The sequence below is a fragment of the Perna viridis genome, chromosome 4 (assembly GCF_037379345.1).
Source record: "Perna viridis isolate PV_CMFRI_1.1 ecotype Kerala chromosome 4, ASM3737934v1, whole genome shotgun sequence".
Classification (NCBI taxonomy): domain Eukaryota; kingdom Metazoa; phylum Mollusca; class Bivalvia; order Mytilida; family Mytilidae; genus Perna; species Perna viridis.
The window spans coordinates 48,986,400-49,009,802 of record NC_142448.1 but is presented as its reverse complement, the minus strand read 5'-3'; the positions used below and the strand labels follow the sequence as shown (position 1 = coordinate 49,009,802).

At 31.1% G+C, this 23,403-nt stretch overlaps 1 protein-coding gene across 1 annotated transcript in view; it reads right to left on the bottom strand.

The window, feature by feature from the left end:
* Positions 1-13,072, bottom strand: part of LOC148620371 (tachykinin-like peptides receptor 99D) — a 47,143-nt gene extending 34,071 nt beyond the window's left edge. The window contains exon 1 of the mRNA XM_088581201.1: positions 12,003-13,072. Coding sequence (XP_088437327.1) covers positions 12,003-12,445 — 443 coding nt within the window. The 5' untranslated portion in view covers positions 12,446-13,072. The remainder of the gene's footprint in view (positions 1-12,002) is intronic.
* Positions 13,073-23,403: the final 10,331 nt, after the last annotated feature.

The following is a 23,403-nucleotide window of genomic DNA, read 5'->3' as shown; positions in this document are numbered from 1 at the left end:
AGAAAAAAAAACATCAAATAAACCATCAAATAAAGAAGTAAATATTTTCGTCGTCAACGGCGTATAAAGAAGGTTGTGTGATAGGACGCCCTGTATACATTATTGAAAAAACGAAGACCAACAAAAACAAAAGAATATGATGAACTTAGAAATAAATACAGATCATTTTTTTTCGTAAATGCACTTTTAAGATGTACACTTTTGTCATTAAGTTACAAAGTTGACTTCCGTTGATGTATGTTAAGTTGACAAAAATAGCTGCTAGATTTCACAGCTACAACATGACAAGGCGTTTTAAAATTACTACTAAGTCAAATTTGTCAACTAAATGTATTTGTTTCGCTATTTACGTGCCAAATTACATAAGTACAGGAATAAAGGATAAGAAACAAACAAAAGATGTTATACATCTGTCAATTACTGTCTGAAAATAATTACAGTCATTTGTCAGTATTGATGCGTTTCATTGACAAAAGAAAGCTGAAGTTGCAATCATTAGGGGAGGTACACAATTGAAAAATCGTGTTTTCACTGAAAAAAAACAAGGATACAAAAACTAAGGCATGCACATTTCATTTTTAATAGTTATATCAGAATGGTAATCCTTCACAGAGATTATGTTTTTTTTTAAATTTATACCTTGTCAGCAGTCTTAACCCTGCCTCTTTATTCAAATAAGTATGGTACAACAGGTGCGCATGCGTTATAATTGTTTTGACATCAATTGTGTGGCAAAACTTAAAAGCTAGCTGGGTGATCTGTAATTAATCTCGAAATATTTATGTGTCTGCAGAGGAGATTGATCAGAAGGCAGATATTCTAAGTAAATAAGCGAGGGAATATACGTTGCATGCAAATTCACTTGTATGCACTGATCGCGAAAATAAATACTTAACGAATCGACGATCATTAGATTGAAAGCAAAGTCGCCGGATTGACAAAATATCGTTCGCATTCTTTATGAGATATGCGAACAAAATATACATAACTAATCGTTCTCTTGTAAGGAAAGAAAAAGTAAACGATATTTTTGTCGGGCAGGCAAATCATTAAACAAAATTTGATTAACATGCCTGTCGATAGACATGCAAACATCATAGATAAATGTGCAATCTGTAGATGTAATGAGATGAGCATTGATTCAAGCGTGAGTTGAGTATTTTGGTATGCCCGCTTTTCATGAGGTATATAGATATCAATGCGTCTGTCCATCTTTCATCCGTATTTAACGTTTTTGTTTTTGTTTTCTTTGCCACTGCTTATTACATACCTTTTTTGACAAAGACTGTAAATAGGTATATCATAACATGGGATTTGAAAACAAACTGGTGAAACATATACTTCCTGTATAGGACTAAGTTAATATTGTAGTAAGATTTGCTCAGGTTTGGTGTCTATTTGTTTTTTGTTATTTGTTTTATTATTTTTTTTTTGTTATTATCAGATCGTTATAGTAAATAAGGTATATGGGTTCGGTCCTTTTAATTTTCAACATTGCCTTAAGATGTTAGAGTGTTGTGTTTATCTTGTTCTTTTACCCGTAGAAGAGAAAATAATACCAAAAAATATTTCCTCATATTACAAAGCTTTTTTATTATCACATTTTATGACAGCCTTTTATCCCTATAAACCCAAGCACCTTCTAAGGTGGATATGGTTGTCTCGGGGTTGTTGTGTCACAATAAAACTATACAATGTATTCTACTTTTCGTTTGTCCCCATTGCTTACTATTTTATATTTGAAGACACGTGGTTATGTAACTGTGATTTTATTAAGATTTTATTTGTTTCATTAACTAACCACTTCAAGACGCTTGCGCTGCTTTGTCGTTTTAATGTACTTAAAGTAAGTTTTTAATTTCTTAGTTCTTCATGACTTAAATATCTTTAATTATTTTATACGCACTAGGCCAAAAGAGGAAAATGACTTTCTCTTTTTATCTAATCATATATCATTTTACGCCATGCCTCGTCTGACTTTGTCATTTATGAATACGCGACCATTAACTATGGAATTAAATGTCTTTGTCTTGGACAATCAATTCCAACGGATATGTCAACTCAAACTGCGATTTAATGACTTATAATGCATTTGATAAATTGCAGTAATGTGAAAACTATTACTTTGACTATTTTTAAGACTGTAAGTGCTTTTAGCTAATCTTTATGCCGATTAAGTCTGCTACATCTGGCTTTAATTGCAGATCAAAGGTCATCAATGAGGTACTTTGTATAAAACATAACTAGATTATTTGGTTCATCGAAGTTGTCATGAACAATTGCTACAGAAAAGTGCAATTTCTCCATTATCCCAACGTTAGAAAATGGCATATTGTAAATGCGCAAAGTGCAAAATTGTTTTGTTCTGAAACGCAATATGAACATTTTAAACCATGTAACCTTTTTGTTTTAATTGATACCATGTTCATATTAAACAGTATCTAAAACTAAATTAAATATTCGATTCAAGTAATTTTTGCAATCATGAATATAGAATTTACTTTCCCGTTTCGTGGGTTATTGATTTTAAAAGAAAAAGACAGATACATTTTATATGCAAACTTCAATTTCAATTTGGCAACTATTGAAACAAGTGTACTGTTTGTGCAATAATTGATGCCAGGCAGGCAGTTATAAATGATATAAATATGATATTTGCAGTTTACTATATGTTAAACAGTAAAAACAAATAAGATGCGTATGTAGGAAATATTCCAGAAATTGCCACAGGCCCTTATGCACTTAAAACAACGACTGAAATCAATAGTAGATATCAAAATACAATTAACGTTCAATGTATGAACGTTGCAAAGCAAATTTTAAACTTTGTAAAATAAAAAAGCTTGTAAATATAAAGATTGCAGTTTTTAGCATCATTGCTAGTACCCATTTGATACATTAGTAAACAAATAGACAACTTGCGTAATACCTTTATTTTCAGAAATGAGACAACAGTGTTACAAACTATGAATAAATAATTTCACTGTGAAAATAATCTAAAAGTTGGTAATACAGATAAATTGAAACGAGACAGAAGAAAAGAAAAATTACTAGATTTGAACATTTTGAGATCACGATAATACCTAAAATAGTGTTAGTATAACTAACATACGAGACAATATTAATGAGTTTTTTCTCCTTTTTGTTGGCGATTTTGTAGCAAAATTGTGAAAAATTGTTTACTTATATTACAAAGTATTTATACCAGTGCTTTAAGATACTGATGCATTTGATAGGAATTATAGGCATTGTTTTAGATGTGCTATTAATATTCAGCATAATCATTTATTGTCTATCTGTTGGTTAGCATGTCTAACAGAAAATTAGAATTCTGAAAACGCGGTTATTTTTTACGATTGGTGCTTTGAATGATACTGAAAGCAAAATCATTCTTAGTATCATTCTATAGTATATTAATAAGCCGAAAAAAACAAGGGAAAGAGACGATTAAAGAAGTATGCAATTAAAGATGAACCTATCATTAATATATGGAAAGTAAGTACACCAATTAATTCTGAACTAGATGATTTCAGGGACCATCCATCATCAAAGATCGTGTTCCTTAACTTTTTGTTCGTCGTATCACCAAATAAATTTATGCAAGATTAAAATGTTGTTTAATTGAGACATGTTTCCATGCTCCAGTAAAACCTTTTATACTGATCCCTGACTGAACCAAACTCCTGTCTAAACCAGACAAATTCAAAGATCCTTTATATAAGTTTAACTACATTTTGAACGTAGATAATCCAAACATAGTTTTTTTCTAATAATTCTACAATCCAAATTGGGTTCAGTTTAGATATGATATCATTATCTCGGACTTCTCCATACAATTCACATAACTGGAAAGGGACCAAATGGTTTGTATGCTTATGTTCTTTGGTTATTGGATAAGAGTAAATATATCGGTATCATCCTGCATTAGACGGGTGTAGTTATCGGAATAATAGCAAAATTGAAATAAATTGACAAACATGTATATACCGAAAACAGACATTTTAAAGTGTTATATGTTGAATACGTTTTATCAACAGATTTATTCAGATAATTTTGTCATTGTAATATATAGCTGCTACTACGTGTCAGCTTAAAAAATCTAATCATGCATACAAATGAAAGATTCATCAGAGATTTAAAATAAAATAAAACAATCGAAATCCAAGTACAGTAATTCTTTATGGACCTTCCCATTTATAAGATTATGACCATTTGTACAAAATATGGATTCATGGGTATCTATTTTATTTTTTATGAGAAAGCAAGCTATTATTTTCTTGGCAGAAGCAGGTTTAATTATTTTAACAAATAACCTTGGGAATTTAATTCATAGAGTTGTCTGCGGAACTTGTTTTAAGACCTGATAGCAAACGTTCTATCTCAGCCAAGCCGTCAGTTGTTTTATTTATTAATGGACAGAATATTTTTCTGCAAAAGGGTGTTCATTATGAATAACATTTTTACATGACTGTTTATATTATATCATGATTTTTTCAAGCATAGCTTTACGAAAAACTCTCACATATAAAACTCAACAGGATCATATTTAAACACTCGTTAGCTGTATTTTTAGTTGTAAAGATAAAATAAAAATATAAACAAGCTACATCGATTTCTACAATATTCGGACTATCAATGAGTTACAAATCTCCGAAAAACAACCTCTAATTTTAGATAAGAACTCACCCGAATTGTCCAGTTACGTTCAATTATTATTTTTCAGGGAAAAGAAATATGTCATTGTGGAGAAAATTGAGTGACGGCTAAACTTTTATATTAACTCGATTTCTAGATTTTCTATCAAGAGGGTACCAATTGAAAATCCAGGCAGGTGGGGACACAGATCAGTTTTCGTTTTCGTCATTAAGGATCACAAAATAGTACTCAAGGGGGTAGACCTAGAGTAAGGGACACAACTCTTGTAAATCATTTGTATTCTCCATTTTACATCAATCTCATGTAAGCTTCAGAGTAACTTGGATTAGTTTCATTCGGTTTCAAAGGAAAGCTTGAAACACTTTGGTGAAATTGAATATGATGCAAACATGTCTCTGATTTTAAGAGTTATGTTCTTTACCTTAGGTCTACCTCCTTACGTAATTTCTAACAAAAATGCATGTTGGTGTAGAATTTACAAAAAATGGTGGGAATGAAAAAGCTATATAACTCTTTCGTCTGTTTATAATTTAGTTGATTTCTTAGAGCACTTTCAACATATCATCTTGGATATTCACTTTTGATACAGAAAAAATCTTCGTTCTTCTTGACATTATAATGACTTTAACATTACACTTGAAAAAATCGGTCTGTCATCGACATCATAAGATCTGCCTGAACTATTTGAACAGTTTCTTAAATTGAAATCTAATTGTAAACGGCTTTTATGCATGCTTACTCATAGTGCTATATATAATCCTTTATGAATGTAAGAAAAGACATGCTTTTCGAAGAACAAAAAGCATTCATGGCAATTGGTCGGTGACCGATTATTAAATATAGATACAAAAAACGATCAGTCTACTACAAATTGGGATGTTCATACGAGTATTTATTTCATTGACTGAATATAAAGTTACAACGACCGTTAACATTTGCATTGGGATCTCATTTAATGACAAGATGGTCAGTATAAACAGGACATTTGTCTATATTTCGTATTTTCATCTCTTTATTACTGTAATTTTTGATTTTACGACATTGTGAATTATTCATCCTGTCCTTTAGATGCGAACAAATGATAAAATATTCCAATTAGTAGTCATGGAAAGTTTTCTTATCTGAGCACATATGATAAAAGGATGCAAGGACATTATGTAACGCTTAAATAAGTAAGTTCAACTGTTCTCTAGTATTATTCAATGTCTCGATTCACGTAAACTATGGCAGACAGAATGAAAACCATAAAAGGCTGTATTTAATTCTAAAGAAATAAAGCCATTAATTGCGTCAAATGAACAGTTCTCCTCCTGATATCAGTATGTTATAAGAGAAGTATTTACCGGTACGATATCATATAGAATGATCATTAACATTATAGGATTGGAAAAGGATGAATGGAGATCAAAATGAATTCATTCAAAAGTCGATTCAGACTGTAATAACTTATCTAGGATTGGAAACTATGTTCCTGTTTTCAATGAATCAAATATTATTTTAGAGGAGAATAAAGTTATGGTAGTTAAATTTATTTTCATTTTTTATTTTCAACTCCTAGTGCTTTAATGTATTGTTCTAAATAGTTGTTTGGAATTTTGAATGCCTTTCTATAGAATTACATGATAAATATTATCATGTGATTTCGACGAACAGAACACATCACCATTCAATAAACTTCTAAATGTGTGTTCTGATTTAAATGCATTTGAGCATATTACAGCCAGTAACACATATCTACCTGATTACTAAAATAAAAGTAGACGTGCTGTGAAAATAAAACATATAATGCAATTATATTTCATTTAGCAAAATCGAAAAATCCATTTCTTTGGCATACCGATAACATGATTAAACATGAAAGCAAATGTGATTTTAAGTACAATACAGTCTTCTTTTCTAACGAACTGGTGTAAACCTCCAGCAAAATAACAATGTTGTATTTTGTTAATGAATAGTATATCAACAGGTTGAAAGACTCGCGGGTTCTGTGTACTTTTTGTGTACTTACCCTTCATTGTAACATTATTATGTAACACGAAGTTTAGTGGAAGTTTACTAAATCTTTTGACTTATTAATTTATAATTTGGCTGGCTTCATTATCAAAGAAACTAATACTGTTTTGACATTTTTTTTCTTGTACACATTTTTAATTCCTAATGCTCCAAAGACTGCAATAAATCAACACAACTAGAATTTCGTTTTACAAAAATGATAATTATAAAACCATAATTTTGAACATGACATAGCTTCACCATATGCTGTTTTTAGTTTTGCAATTATATGATATTTAAATCGACAAAACGTTTTATTTTATTGTCGCTCAAGACAATAATCTTATCCACAAATATTCAGAAAATTGTGTCTGCCATATGACATATCGTACAGCGAGCATTTTTCGCGGATGCCAAATTTCGAGATTTGCTTTATGAATTGGGAAGTAAATATCGTGACTTATGATGTAATGGAATGAAAAATATATGCGAAATATCTGTACATTTGTATCGCGAGCATTTGTTTATGCGATATTCAAAACCTCGCGAATATAGCGAAAATTAAATCATTGGTACAATTACCTGTTAAAATTTAAAACCACTTTCTGATTTACAATACTAATATATCATTCCAAGGACTTATATCATCTGCCATAGAGGATGTGAAATTTTCATTACCCATTTAGTCTTTCAAACTTTCAATACGTATTTGCATGAATAGCAAAACATTGAGTCGAGTGTAGCAGAGAGGTAAAAGCTGTAGAATGTTGAATATACCCTCTGCACGGGAAATTGAATTTCCCTGACAAATGAACCTCAACCGGCCAAAACATAAATGTTTTCTTCAAAATACACTATATTTCTTAAAAGATGGTTGGTCTTTTAAAAATTGTCCATCACTTTGTTTCATGCAGAGAGTTATACTTGTAAAAATTGTCCTGATAAGGTACATACGCCAATAATTTAAAGTCATTAGAAAATCTAAAACGGAATCTAAAACTAAATTTGCGTCATACGTCATTTCTGTACTTTTAAAAGATACATTTTTTTTAAATACTTGGCGGATTTTGAATTTTAAAATCAATTTATCTTGAATGTTGACAGAGTCAACGAAGAGTGCGATTTTATATTAATGATACAACTTACATTTGCACCTATTGGTGTATTAAACTATTACATTATGCAAGCTCACGTTAGGAAGAAACCCCATACTGTTTTTAAGTTAATTGATTATTTTACTGAAATAAAATGTATGCCTTATTTATTAACATAGAGCCAAATTACAATCCTTTTTTTCTTCTTGAACATATAACTTACAGGAAGTATTTATGCATTTCATATCAATTTTCGCCATTTATAACGAATTGACAGGAATGAAAGCAATTGATAACTTAATTATATTACGGTTCAATTTCTATGTTGGCAAGAGTTTCAGACAAATATGAGCATGAACGATTCTAAGAGTACATTTACTTGTCAGAAATTTTACAGCACACTAGACATTTTTTTATCTGATATGCAATAGTTGTTTATTGTGATTTTTAACCGAATCGAATTAAAAACCATGATGTCATATGAAATCATTTCTTATTTTCATTTCAAGACTACATGTTTTATGCATTAATTTTCGTTCAAAACATTTAAATCTGATTTTAGATTTAAGAAGCGTTCATAATCAATAAGCCAAAATAAAATAAAAAAAAATAAAACCCATAATTAAATAACAGTTTTTGTTTAATCTATTCCTTGTTGTCGATACTTCCCAAACATTTCAGTAGAACTTCAAACATATTGTAACAACACTGACTAACGCCTCGAGTTGTATTTTATCAATTGAAAGTGGATTAAACCAAGTAGTATAGCGTGCTTTACTTCACCAGTCAAAATTTGTTAACTCAGTAGTCAAAACAGTACGGAAGATAAGAACAAGAAATAAGTGTAAATATAAACAAATAATTCTACGCAATGAATAGTAATATGGGATTTACTAATGTTGTTGACGGTAATACATCCAGAAGAACAAAATATCACTTCTTTTTCATGATAGATATGTATGGACCCGCCGAAGAATTTGGAACACATATTTTTTGCGGGGGTTGTGCTGCAGCCTACTCAGTGATGTAAGGATTTCCTCGTCGTTCATTGAAGAGCCACTGGTAGCAATGAGCTCATAGTTTGTTATATCTCTGTGAGTTTGTTGTCTCTGACGTATTCACCATATCTATACTACTTATATAGGTTGTATTAAAGAAAATATTTTGATATATGTTGATAATGTGAAAAGTCTTCTAATTTTGAAGTATGTCACAAGATAAAAAACTGAATGGAATACTTCTTTGTCACATATTTCATCATTTCTCAACTTCGATGTATCAATAAACAACATAAAATTATTTTTTTAATAACCCCGATTTTGCATATGTAACTAAAGTTTCATTCGGGATTTGATCTGTTTCATTGGCAAAGGTATTTAAAGAGTGTATATAATTCATACAAAACATAAAACATATGATAAATACAAATGTAAATTGATACTTGGCTCTCATTATCGGTCCTCGGGGCCTACATAATGCATTAATGTTTCAGTCTGATAACAAGTGCAGTATTTAAACAAAACAATGTATTACATGTAAGTGTTTGTAAGAATTAGGCAAAATGGGAAAAATCATAAACATGCATGTCAAAAACCCACCGATGTAACAATGTAATATCACTCAAGAATACTTTATTTATTTGAAAAGACCATTCTTTAATCTCTGCATCACTAGCTTTGCTCAGGCATTTTTCAATAGAGTGTTAGAAAAATAAGGTTTTTGACAGAGTTATCTGCCCTTGAAATGTTCATTTTTAGTGCATTTCAATGACATTATATAACTCAATGAGCCAAAGTGATATGGAAGAAAAAATGTCTTTTTTCCTTGATTCTGATGGTGCAGACAGTCATATTACACTATCAAAAGGATTTTTTTCATCATGTTCACCCACTGCCCGATTCTTACAGAGACTAACACTTACTTTCTTATTATTTGCTTTACCTGAGATAACCAACATAACACCTTATCAAAGTTGCGCTTGCTATTGACCATATAAATTAAAATGAAATGGGAATTTTTTTACTTTTTCAATTTAGTATAAAAGACGCCAATCCAGTTAAAAAAAAGTGTGAAAGAAATTGAAAGGTTAATTGTGTTTTGAAATTAGTTTCGTAATTTTATGTTTGTTTTAACCACAAGCATTTTCAATCATGATATTCAGTTACGCATTGTTTTATTTTACATTATTTCATGGTATTTGGAAATAAGACACCCTGTTCGAATGCAATTTTACGATAAATTACCAATTGATAGCATTCACAGACTTAAGTAATTAGATTATGTCCCAGATCCATTCCATTGCTACAGCAGAATTAAGAAAGAAAACGAAATCAGTCTGAATAGTTACCAACATGTTCCATTAAACGTTCAAAGGAAATATGACATAACGTTCGTGTTTTATGCAACCAAGCTGTGGTTTATAGAGACATTTTTGTTTGCAATAAGTACCATTTTCATATCATAACTAAAAAGATGCAAATGAAATAACTTCGATAAAAATAATAAAATTAAAAACATTCGGCAACTACCAAGATAATAGTCATCTATTTTAATTTTGCCTAGTACTATTTTTATTGTTGCTAAACGTAAAAAAATGAATTTGGTAAAGCTATAAACAATACTACAAAAGCCAATTTTTGATTAGAAGATGAAAATGAATAGCATTTATGACATATTTTTATCATTATTTTCAGTACATATGGGGATATTGAAAATCATGAACACATATAAACATTTCGGTTCATCGGTAAATGCATATTCCTGCAAATTCCTGACATCCTCTGTCGACCAAATTATACGACAAACGGAGTTTTTATATAACAAAGCATACGTTATGCCAGAACTAGCCGTAACTACACAAGTTTTATGGTCGTCATCATGTACTAGTGGATAGTTGTGATGTATCCATCTGCACTATGAAAACTGATTAGTTCAACGTGTCTTAGGTTTTCTTTCCTCTTTCGTCTATCTCGGACTCGACTTTTTATGAGCAACTCGGCGGGTTTTTCTGGAAAAGCATAAGACGCTTAGCCTACCGATGCACCGGGTCCTAGCTCCCAGTTTGAGTGGAGTCCGAGTTGCTCATTTACTTTTCTTACTTTGTATGTATTTTTTTTTGTTACCTTATGTTCGTTGTTGTGTTTGTCTGTTTTCCTTGTTTGGGTTTTGTCCCTGGATTACATCATTTTGCTTTCCGCTGGAATCTTGGTTCCCTTGATTACTCTAATGCTCATCCAGTTTTCATTTAGTGTCAATGAAGTAATTAAACCTTACTCATATAGTTATTGAATATGTAAATGCCTATTAAAGACTTATCAGTTAAAACCTTAAGACAATGAAAACTGTACCAATATATTTTGAATAACCATTCTACCAAAATAGTTCTTTCTTAAATCATGCATGGTAGTGGTCATTACAAAATAGGTAGAACATATTTTACAAATAAGATAAAGTATATGATTTCGTTTGTTATTTGTTTTATTGTACACTTTGCACAGTCTGATAAGACCAAGATGATTTCGTTTTGTTAATTCATTAACGATTCGTTTCGCGCAAATATGTATTCAGTAGGGTACTATATATCATGTATAAGTCTTTTTTTTTCGCAGAATGACCTAATTAGATTTAATCATACCATTAAAGAATTTTTCTACGGGTTGAAAATTTTACTTTTAACTTTAAAAAAAAGCTATTGATTGAAAATAGTTTGCGATTCCATAATCTATTATATTCAGTCAACAGGAGTGGGTTAATTTTGTGTTTTATTCATATTTTTTATCCACATGTCAATCTGGAAAACTGCGATAATATTGGGATAACAACCTTTTCAAATGACATTTGTCGATGCTTGTCGTACTAAATTTTTGTTTATACAATATTTGATAAAAATTATGTTTTAATTTTCTTTTTCGTTTCTTTGTTTGCATTGTTTTGCATACCGACATAAAGACGTACACATAACAAATTCTATTTTCGTCCGATAGGAGCGTATTGATACAAAATGTAACAGAATATGCAAATTTATACTTCTAAGTGTATAATTCAACTTTGTTAAATCTGTAACGTTATAAATGCAATGAAATATCCTAATTTGGTTTCGTTTTAATCACAATGGTATTTTAAAGTTTATACAAAAATTTGAAGGATGGGATAGAATCAATCTATACACTTAGTTGATGTGTACAATTAAAATTTGACAATGATAATGATCAATGTGTATTTTTACAAAACGTGATAATTTTATAAACAAAATGTACTCACCGGTCAATAGCTATAGCCATTAATGTAAGGACACTTGCTGATAACGTACATATTGAAACAAAGTTCACACATTTACACCATATTTCTCCGTACCACCAGTTTTGATATAACAAGAATGTTGATATAAAAGGAATATTCAACAATGAAATCAAAGTATCTGCCGCAGCTAAATTGACCAGGAAGTAATTTGTTACGGTTCGCATTCGCTTGTGGGCCATCACAATCCATATCACTATCAGGTTCCCGCTTAATGCAACTGTAACTAGAACAATGAATGCCGTAAGAAAAAGAAATTGGCTCCACAACGGCATCATTAACCTTGCTGGTGCTGTCACATTTTGTGTATATACTGAAACTGATACAGTGTCCAATTTTTCTAGTGACTCCTGTCTGAGAAACCAACTCGGTCCGTTTTCGGAATTGGCTTGAGTAGAATTGTTCATATCTTCTCGTTTTATCGGTAAATCGTAAAAATCAATACCAGAATTTTTATGATTAGAAAAAAAATTCTTAGAACTAAATTGTTTTGCGTGATTTAGTAGATAACCTTGTCAAGACGTATCAACTAATAAAGTTTTCTTGACTTGTTTCTTCTTTAGAATTTAATCTACATGTTTATATACATATAAATAGCACTTTCGTTTGAAGTCGATCGACAGTAATCCTTAATAATTTTAAACAATTTGTACATTCAAATATTGATATGATGAAACTTTACCAATGAAAAGAGAAACGATTAAAAACTTAAAACAGTGTCCAACCAAACTATCAAAATAATTCCTGATCCGGCATTGTACTCAACTACTAAGTTTGCAAGCAATGTGACGACAGAGAATCCTCAAACATTCAGAAGTTTCCCCCTTTAGTATCACCTTGAAGACGTTCAAATTACTTTAATCGACGTTCAAAAGTAGCTCTTTATCAATGCCACGTGTACTGTATAGTATTACAGCATATTCCAGAATGTTATTGAACGGAGAGTACCAATCAGATCACCAGAAAGCAATAAAATCATACATCTGGTAGTATATGAATGGATGCTATAAATGCGTAGATACTGTATGAAAATACACCATTTTATCGGTTGGTATAATATGACATCTTTATAGACGAATATCACATTATCAATGTTCTCCATGAAGGTTAGAACCGAACAATTGTTCAAGAACAATGCCTTATGAATTAATATTGGAAAATACCGCTTTAATTGCCAGTTGATAGAACTTCGCTTTTGTGTTTTCGAAGTAGTATCTCTTATTTTAGTTGCTTTTATTAGACGCGATAATGAAATCAAATATACTTTCGACTATGATGAATTATTAGCTGTTATATAAAAAAAAAATATAATTGATTAAACGATTAATGCTTTCTGTGAGACACTAAAGAGTTACGTCATCACAACTGATATAATCAATCGTTTTTGTTTGTTTGTTTGTTTGTTTGTTTGTTTTTGTTTTGTTTTGTTTTGTTTTGTTTATTTTTGTTTTTTTTTTTTGTGTGTGTGTTCGTTTTTCTTATTCGGTTACTTAATTAAAATATACCCATTAATCACCTCAAATCTATGTTCAAGTTCATTAAAGGGGACAAAATAGTTAATACATTCATTGTTTTACATAAATTTATTGTACTTAAGGATAAGATTGCAAATTTTATCTATCTTTCTGCATGACTGCTCTTTTTAGTTTCCCGATTTTTCCAAAAGTATACTTTTCCACTGTATACTTCTATTCCCCATACTCAGTTAAAATCCCGACTTAAAAACATTATACATCGTTGTTTTTCCAAAAAAGATGATACACCTAGATACAAATACATAGTTCTTGGTAGATATTCCTAATACTTTGTAAGAAATAATTCCAAATCATCTTCCAAATATACAGAGAAAGATGTTTACAAAATGCTGGAATTTTTAATCGACAACATGTTTGTCCAGTGTAGTGGACGTGTTTTTTCAACAAACGGTCGGCATTCCAATGGGAACACATTGTGCTCCTTTACTTGCTGACCTATTCCTTCGCTCTTATGCAGCTGACTGTATAGCTCATCTGATCAGAAAGAACGAATATCGTTTGGCTAGATCCTTCAGTCTCAGTTTCCGCTATATAGATGACGTATTATCTTTAAACAATCCTAACTTCGGGGATTTGATACATCGCATCTACCCAAAAGAACTTGAGATAAAGGATACTACAGGCACTGTGAAGTCAGCCTCATATCTTGACCTGCACTTAGAAATCGATGTTAAAGGAAAACTATTGATCAAACTTAACGACAAACGTGATGACTTTTCATTCAGAATTGTCAACTTTCCTTTCATGTGTGGCAACATCCCTTCAGCACCTGCGTATGGAGTGTTAATATCACAACTCATACAATATACCAGAGCTTGCCGAAACTACGCAAACTTTTCGTATCGCACTTGAATTCTAACAAAAAGGCTTCTGGAAAGAGGGTTATGTTGCTACAAGATTGACGTCATCACTACAGAAGTTTTATGGTCGTCATCATGAACTCGTGGATCGCTACGGTGTATCCATCTGCACCATGAAAATTGATTTATTCAACGGGTCATAGTTTTCCTTTCCTCGTTTGTCTACCCCGGACTTGAATTTTTATGAGCAACTCGGCGGGTGTTACTAGAAAAACAGAGGACGCTTACCCTACCAATGCACCTGGTCCATGCTTCCAGTTTTTAGTGGAGTCCGAGTTGCTCATTTGCTTTTTTTACTTTGTATGTATGATTTTAGTTTCTTTGTTGTGTATGTCTGTTTTCTATGTCGGATCTTTGTCCCTGGGTTACATTCTTTTGAATACCGCTATAACCTTGGTTTTCTTGATTACTCTTCCAAGAAATTTTCTCAAAGACATTGAAACATGGAAATTTATATATTCTCCTAAACCCTTAATTCAACTTTCATTTGAAATGCCTGTTCCAAGTAAGGACTATACAATATTTTTTAACCTGATAAAACCATTTGGAACTACACCATATAACCATTTTTTTTTTTTTTGCACTCATGATTTCAGAACTTCATGATTGTTTTGTAAAATCGATAAGATATTTATCATTTGAAAAGTTCCTTCGCAAATAAGACTGTTGGGAATATTCCTGAACTTAGACTTTTACATGAAGTCGATGGTTTGTTAAAATGTCAATTTACTATAATTATGTATATATACATTGAACTTTTTAATTTAGATGTTGAAATATCTAAACAGCTAAATATTTGTTTTGACCAAAACTATGATATATCAATAGAACAATTTTTACCTTTTGAATTTGATTTGTCATGCTGGATCATAACTCTGAATATGAATTTCAGCAATAAGACGTGATTTTCAAAATAACTATACAAACGATTATAAAACATTGTCATTTATTAAGAATATCCATTGAAATGTTGATAATTTAGTTCCTTTAAATGGTAAATAAGGTCATGCTTACGTATAGAACTATGTGCTTTTCAGTTAAATCTGTTCTGTTATAATTATTTGTAAATGTAGTTGTAGAAATAAAAAACCATTCTTTCGGAATCGCAGTCCTTGCGTTCCAATAATTCACGATTCAGCAATTTCACTATGAGACTTTCATCTGCCAAAATGTCAATCTTGTGATCACAGAATTTAACATTCATAATGAAAAAAAAATTAAAATATGGAGAAGTCCCATAGAATAAATAAGATAATCGATTGGTTATCGTGAATAACTATAATATCCATAGAATAAATAGGATAATCGATTGGTTATCGTGAATAACTATAATATGATTAATATCTTAACTTGTGCCAAGAACGCTTTAAGATTTTACTCGTGTCATAGTTTCGCCCGTTTGGTAATTTGGGACGTTCTTCGGCACTCGTAATAATATTTTGAATTATCGCTCTTTTCAATTATTTATCTCATGAATCTTCATAACTTCATAACAAACAGATAGGAATATATATTAATATCACAGAAAGACAAAACAATGTTTTAAAAATCCAATAAGTACACATCATTTCACGGTTTATATTACTCACAACAGACGAAAATCAGTGGTCATACTTCATAATTAATAATGATAAGGATCATATTTTATTCCCAATCATTGTACATTGAAATAATGGCATGATAATACTAGCAGAAACTTTGATAATTTACGTAAGCAGTTTTGTACATTCTATGGACTTGTTTAAATTGTATCAGGAATAAAACAAAAAATAACAGTCGACATTAAAATATTTTTGTCAAACACAATGGACCTGAAGAAAATCTAAAAAAACAATCACATGTATGGTTCTTTGAATTGACACTATCCCCTGAACAAAATAAACCGACAACATACTTAATGTCAACAATAATTGTATACCACTAGATATAAAAATAATAAAAGTTATATGTATCCAATGCAAATATTAAAAGAGGATCAGCAGAAGAGTAATGTTAAATCGTTTCTAATTATCTTTCCATCTGCAACGTGAGAACTGTTTGTTAACAGTGTCTTTTCCTTTTTCGTCCACCCCGGAAGTGACCATTATGAATTGGTAGGGTGTTTCTTGAAAAAAAAACAGGGAACTTATTTCTTCCGAAGGGGCTGACTATAACTTTTATCCGATTTGAAAGAAGGATCATGGGAAAGCCAAATCCTTTAATCTCAGTATCCGCTATAAAGATGGCGTATGGACTTTAAATAATCTCAGACTGGGGAATATTTACCTTGCATTTACACCTTAAGTATTTGAGGTAAAGGACCCTACAGGTACCGTAAAGTCAGACAATCACTAAGAGTAATCAAAGGAACCAAGATTCTAGTAGATATCAAAAGAATGTAATCCAGGGATAAAGACCAGACATGGAAAACAGACAAACACGACAAAGAACATGAAGTAACTAAAACAATACATACAAAGTAACAAAAGTAAATGAGTAACTCGGACTCCACTAAAAACTGGTACCGGTAGTGTATTCCTCTGCCTTTCTAAAAACACCAACCGGACTGCTCATAAAAAGTCACGTCCCGGGTAGAGGAAAGAGGAAAGAAAAACTATGACACGTTGAACCAATAATTTTTCATGGTGTAGTTGGAAACACCATAACAATCCACGAGTTGATGATGACCATAAAACTTCTGTAGTGATAACTTCAATCTTGTAGCCACATAGTCCTGTTTCAGAAGCCTAATTGTAAGAAGTCTAGCGCGATACAAATAGTTTTACTTTACCATATCTAAGTGTAGATCAAGATACGAAGCTGAATTCACAGTGTCTGTAGTATCCTTTATCTCAAGTTCTTTTTGGGTAAATGCGATTTATCAAATCCTCGAAACTAGGATTGTTTAACGATAATACGTCATTTATATAGTGGAAACTGAGATTAAAAGATCCAGACAAACCATGTTCTTTCTTTGGGATTTTCATAACTAGCCATTCTGGCTAGTGAAATATTGATCTTGCCAGCCAAATAGAAATTCAACTAGCCAATTTGTTTTTTTTTTTTTTTTGTCTGTACTATCATCTGTTTTCTCTTGGATTTGACTATCTTTTTCTTTCTTCAACTATCTTTTCAATTGTTTCTATTTTTATCAAAGACTTTTCCATTTTCGAATATTCCCTCCCGTTAAAGTTTCCATTTCTGAACTCGTATTTTAAAAGTAAAATTACATTTCAGTAGATTCATTATTGTGAAACAAGAAAATGTTTATCATTTGCTCTTGTTCAATTTTATTTTGACAAAAAAACAACTAATTTGCAAGGCACCATTTCATAAATTACCAAGTTAATTTAACTACTAATACGAGATATGGACCGTCGCGTAGGTTTTGGCACATCCCGTTTACCGGAAATTAAAATGTCAGATCGTAATCAATGCTTTACAAGTCAATAAAATTGTGCAAAATTCACTTGACATATTCAAGCTAAACTTCTTAATATGTAGGGAACATATTTCAATGTATGATGTTAAGGGATGTTTAACTAAATATTCTGTTGGCTGGTTAACTTTCTATGGAACTCGCCAATCAAATGACGGTGGTCAAACTGACGATTGTAAGCTAATGTGAACTCGCCAAACTACACATCTACTCGTATTTGGCGAGCTGGCGAGCGGTGGTTTCCCACACTGGGATCAGATCAGCTACAATAGGTCAGAACGTAGAGGAGCACAATTTGTTCCCGTTGAAATGCCGACCGTTTTTTGAATATGTTGGCGATTAAAAATTACAGCATTTTTAAACCATCTTTTTCTGTATATTTTGAAGATGATTTGGAATTATTTTTTACAAAGTATGAGGAATCTCTAACAAGAAATAGAGATCGATAGAGATGAAAATATCATGACTAAACTTTACAAACAAAACGGTGATTTATCCCTTCAGCACCTGCTTGTGGACTTTTCATATCGCAAATCAAGACTTATGCAAAAACATGCCGAAACTATGCAGATTTTGTGCAATGTATTAGACTTATGGGTTATGTTGTTACAAGATTATTATTAAAACATCAGTACAGAAGTGTTACTGTCGTCATCGTGAACACGTGGATCGTTATAATATATACATCTGCATTTGAGGGCTGACCTGTTTACCGTGTCATAATTTGTTCCCTTTTGTCGTCATACCAGTGCATCTGGCCCAATCACACAAATTTTTGCAGAGTTCGATTTGCCTCATTTCAATTCTTTTGCTCTTTGTTTCTTTGTTTTTGTTTTTGTTTTGTTTTGTTTGTTTTGCTTTGTTTTTTTTTTTTTTTTTTTTTTTTTTTTGCTTTTTTGTGTTTTTGGTTTTTCTTTAACTGTTGAGTGTGTCTGTTTTCCTGTCTAGTCTTTATCCTGGAAATATATGTTTTTGCATTGCACTTGAACCGTGGTTCCATGAATAACTCTCGTCTGTAGAGCATGTGCTCTAATTGTTTATTTTATCTATGCATGTTATCTGAATAAGTATCGAACAATTTTCTGATAAATTGAATAAAATGGAAATTAATTTAAGGCAAGAAACAATATCAAATAACTTTTGAAATACCAAGAAAACAAATCTTATAATCATCGAATAACAAACCATTTATACAAATGTATAATATGTGATTACAGCGAAGTTCAAAATAGGGGAGTAAATGTATCAAGTTAAAATCCGAAAACGCGTTAGCTAAGTACTACGTCACCGCTGTTTCGAACCAGGTTAATTCACCGGCAAAATAATACAAATTATAAAAGAGAGAACGAGACAAGCTATGCTTTAGAGATAGGATAATAAAGAATGTGCATGTAAACTATTATAAAATATTTTCTACAGATAAAATATTTTACGATCGAAACGAATGAGAGCAGTTTCACAATGGTATTATATATAAATTAACTCAAGCAAATAAATGATGCCTTAGGGAGTAATAGGTAATCCGTTAGATTTAAATCATTCGATTCGTTCAAGACTATTTTACCATTTGAAAATGTTTTGTAGTCGTAGTGAAGTAGTCTTAGAACTGCCGCGTAAGCTATTTAGTAATTATATAAGGATCATTAATTGTGTTCAATGGTCAAAAGGAAGAATGAAAAAAGACAATGCCAAAATCGATATCAACACTTAACCAAGCCTTTCTAAATGGCAATTTACTATTCCTTCATTTCATGTTATGTTTGAACGATTTTTAAAATGAACTTCAGTTGTTTTCTCTTTGAGAGGAAACTACTGCTCATATACCGCTATTTACTTAGTAATTAATGTCGTTTTGAACAGAACATACGAACATTAATTGGTCAATAGTACTTAATTTGTTTCCTGAAATCAGTTTAAAAGTTGTTTAATCCTTCAATTACATGTAACGATGCATATACATTTTGATTGCAATCCGTTATCAATCAGCAATCAGTTTTATATAAATTATCGGTTCGTCAAACCGGCCAACATTTTTTTATATATATTTCAGTTCATATATTTTACTGAATGCTTTTTGTTCTTTTTTTCTACTTTACACTAATCTTATAATTCAGATTAAATAATAACTTTTCCTTTATCATACTTTTCATAACGAATCGTGTAACATCAATTTAGATATGAAAATATATCAGATTCGTTCCATTTAAACTTCAAAGCATTTATTGAATCGTCCATCTGTGCTTTTACGAAAACAAACCCGCGATTAGATTGGTCATTGATGATTGTTTCTTCGAATAGTCAAGTAAATCGGTGCAGAGAAAGTACAACCCTTTAGCATTTAAAAATGACTTTCTGGCTAAGTAAATTTTGTGATAAAAACACCATTTTGGAAAAAGAAACATGTTGACGTCATTATAATGAACACATTAATCACTTTTTTGTGAAATAGATAACTAAAACAAAAATCGCAAAATTTGGACATTGAAAATGTACTACGGTCTACGCAGAACATAAATGAAATACTCGATTCTGAAATGACAGGTAGAACGTTGATTATATATGTATAAAATCGATGTGGACTTCAGATGATATTTAAATATGATTTGCATCACAAGATCAAATGAATGTTTAATCATTAAAGAGACAAGAAAATTCATATTTTTAGTTCTGTGGGGTTTCCTCATAACACTCATGGGTTGATACATAACACGTACACGTGGAATTTGATTGTGATATATGGTATGGCTGAGAACTATCATTTTCAAAGAGATGCACTTGTCATTTAGCGGATGTTCTTCGAAAACCAGAGGTTGCTTACACTACTGGTGCACCTGGTCCTTACTCATTTTATCGTAGAGTCCGCTGTGCTCATTCACTTTTGATTCTTTATACGTGTTATTTTGGTTATTTTATACTCTTTCTTGGGTGTGTCTATTATTCTAGTATTTTATTTTGATTTTTGCTCGAATCGTGGTACTCTTGATTACTCTATCAACTTTCCGCTATCTTTTTCGCGGTTGTATCGAGTAGTTAGAAATCAATGATAAATGTATGTAAAATATTGAAAGACAGCCAATGACTGTCAAAGGTAAGCAGGAAATATTCACTATGCCGTCATATCGCGCGATTTAAGAACCAATCCATATAAAGTTCAGACACGGCCTATGGTAAGGTGATTCATGGTCAAGAAAAACCACCAAACAAATTATGCATAGGGAATATTTTAACCTCACGATAATACTTCCTATTTTCGTATCTGTATTATCTAAAGAAAACCTTACATTCATCTTCCATATAAATCCACGAAATTTAACAAGATAACTATTGAAAAGTGTCAATTTCAATCTATATAATTTACATCTTAAAACTTCACCAACCGAATGACTACAACTGATGATATATTGTGACGTATTTTAACCGTTTCAGAATGATAACTTTAAGTGAATCTGGAGTGTTTTTGACGTTCAAGAATTTCCTACTGCCTGGTATATTTTATAAGATCCGATACTAAACTCATTTGCACTATCGAATTTTTATTTTTCATATTACATCTATATTATAATTTCGTAAAACCTGCCATTTAGTAATAATGAATACTTTGTAAAATCAATATCTTAAATAACTTGATCAATCACTGCCTTTGGTGAGAACCAAAATACCATCTATTAAAGTAACATATTTATATATTATGCTTTAAATAGAATATTAGATTTCATAAGTTTGCTTTAAGGTATGAATGCTATATAGCTATAATGGAATTGTATAGTGCAAATTGATTGCCAAATTGCCAATCGGTCGGATGTATTATATTTTGTTATACGGACTTTCAGACAGTTGTTATTATATCATGCTGTGACGTGTTCGTAAGTGAATCTGTACTATAATATTAGTCTTTCTAAAAATCAGACTGAAGGGGATTCATACATGTAAAAAAAACACCAAATATAGTTTTATTTCTTGTTCAGAAACAATTAATGATCACATAATCACTCTTAGTTTCTAAGAAGTGCTTTTGAGATAAAAAAAAAATCGCATAGAATGTACATGAAATTGGCATTTTGCAAGCTTAAGAGTTATCGTTTTTTTATTTGGTTTCATTTTGGTTGATTTTAGTGGGAGATGAATGTATGATTTTCTAAAAGGTGCACATCTGAATCCAAAATGGTTGTTGTTTTGTGAAAATGCAGCATATATAGACTGAAATGCATCACTTGTTTGGTGGGTTTTTTCTTCATCATAAATCACTTTACAACACGCGGTGTCTGAATTGTATGTGGACTGAAACTTAGATATTCCGTGATAACGGCTTGTCTTGTTATGGTATAAGTACGTCATCGAATACTAATGTAATTTAAAATAATGAAATAGTGATCATTAAGTGCATTTATCGTATGTGCATAGTATAACCTATTAACCTATTCATAATTAATCATTGACTTTACCTAAAATAGATTCAGATTTGGTAAAAAAAAACAAAGAAGATACGTCATCAACATTAACAGGAAACAAAAACAAAGGTGAGTTCTCGATTTTGTAATGTTAAAGCATGTATGCATGTTCCGAAGTTTAAAATACTGCACATTCATGGTAAAATTGATATAAGAATAGTGCGTTCATTGTTCAAGACATGGCTTTATAGATTACACTAAGTATTGGTATGCTAACTTAAATGATTCCATAGCAAATTAAACAATCAAGTTCACGTCAAGAGGAAGCAAGAAAAAAAATAGTAACTCGAAAAAAATTAAACATGGGCTAACACCGGAAGTGAGCACCGATAGAGTAAGTGTCCTCTGTCTTATTGCAGGTAAATCTTTCCTGTTTATTTCAATATGAAAAAAGTAAATGAAATCTGGGATGATCCAGCATTAAGAATTCCTTTTGTCAACAATTTGTGAAAGCAACATGAACATGTAGTTGATGCTTAGAATATAAAACGAGAAGACATATATTACATATCATATAGAAAAAAAAAACGAAACAGGGCAATGAATTACGGAGAAGATCTGGTAATTACCATAGTAGAAACGAAACATGGTAGTACTATAATTATATACATGTATGTGAGACCAAACGTAGGAATAAGTAAAGCAAACAACACATTTTGTACAACTTTTACATTTTTCCTCTTTGGGCATTATAATGTTATTGTTTCAAAAGAACAAGTTTCAGCGATAAAAAGAACTAGCTGCATTTTCTTAAACTCCTAGCCATTAATAAACGATTTAATCTGTGTTTGTTACAAGGAGGCTAAACAGAAAAAGTACCTCTCCGTTCACTCATTAGAGTTATATAATGTACTCCATTTAAAACTAGCACAATTCGGTAGCACATTCGCTACCATAATTTGCTTTTGCTTGTCGTTTACAGGTTTGCCATACTGCATATTATAACGTAGGTATAACTGTTAGGTTATTGTTTTCTCTTAAAACAAGTTACTTCATACTAGCTAGTGGTAATCCCACTATTTTAAAGAAGAATATTTACATATCTAATGTGAGATTTTGTCATTTTGGTTTTTTTAAATAAGCAGTTAACGAAAAAGCATGTGA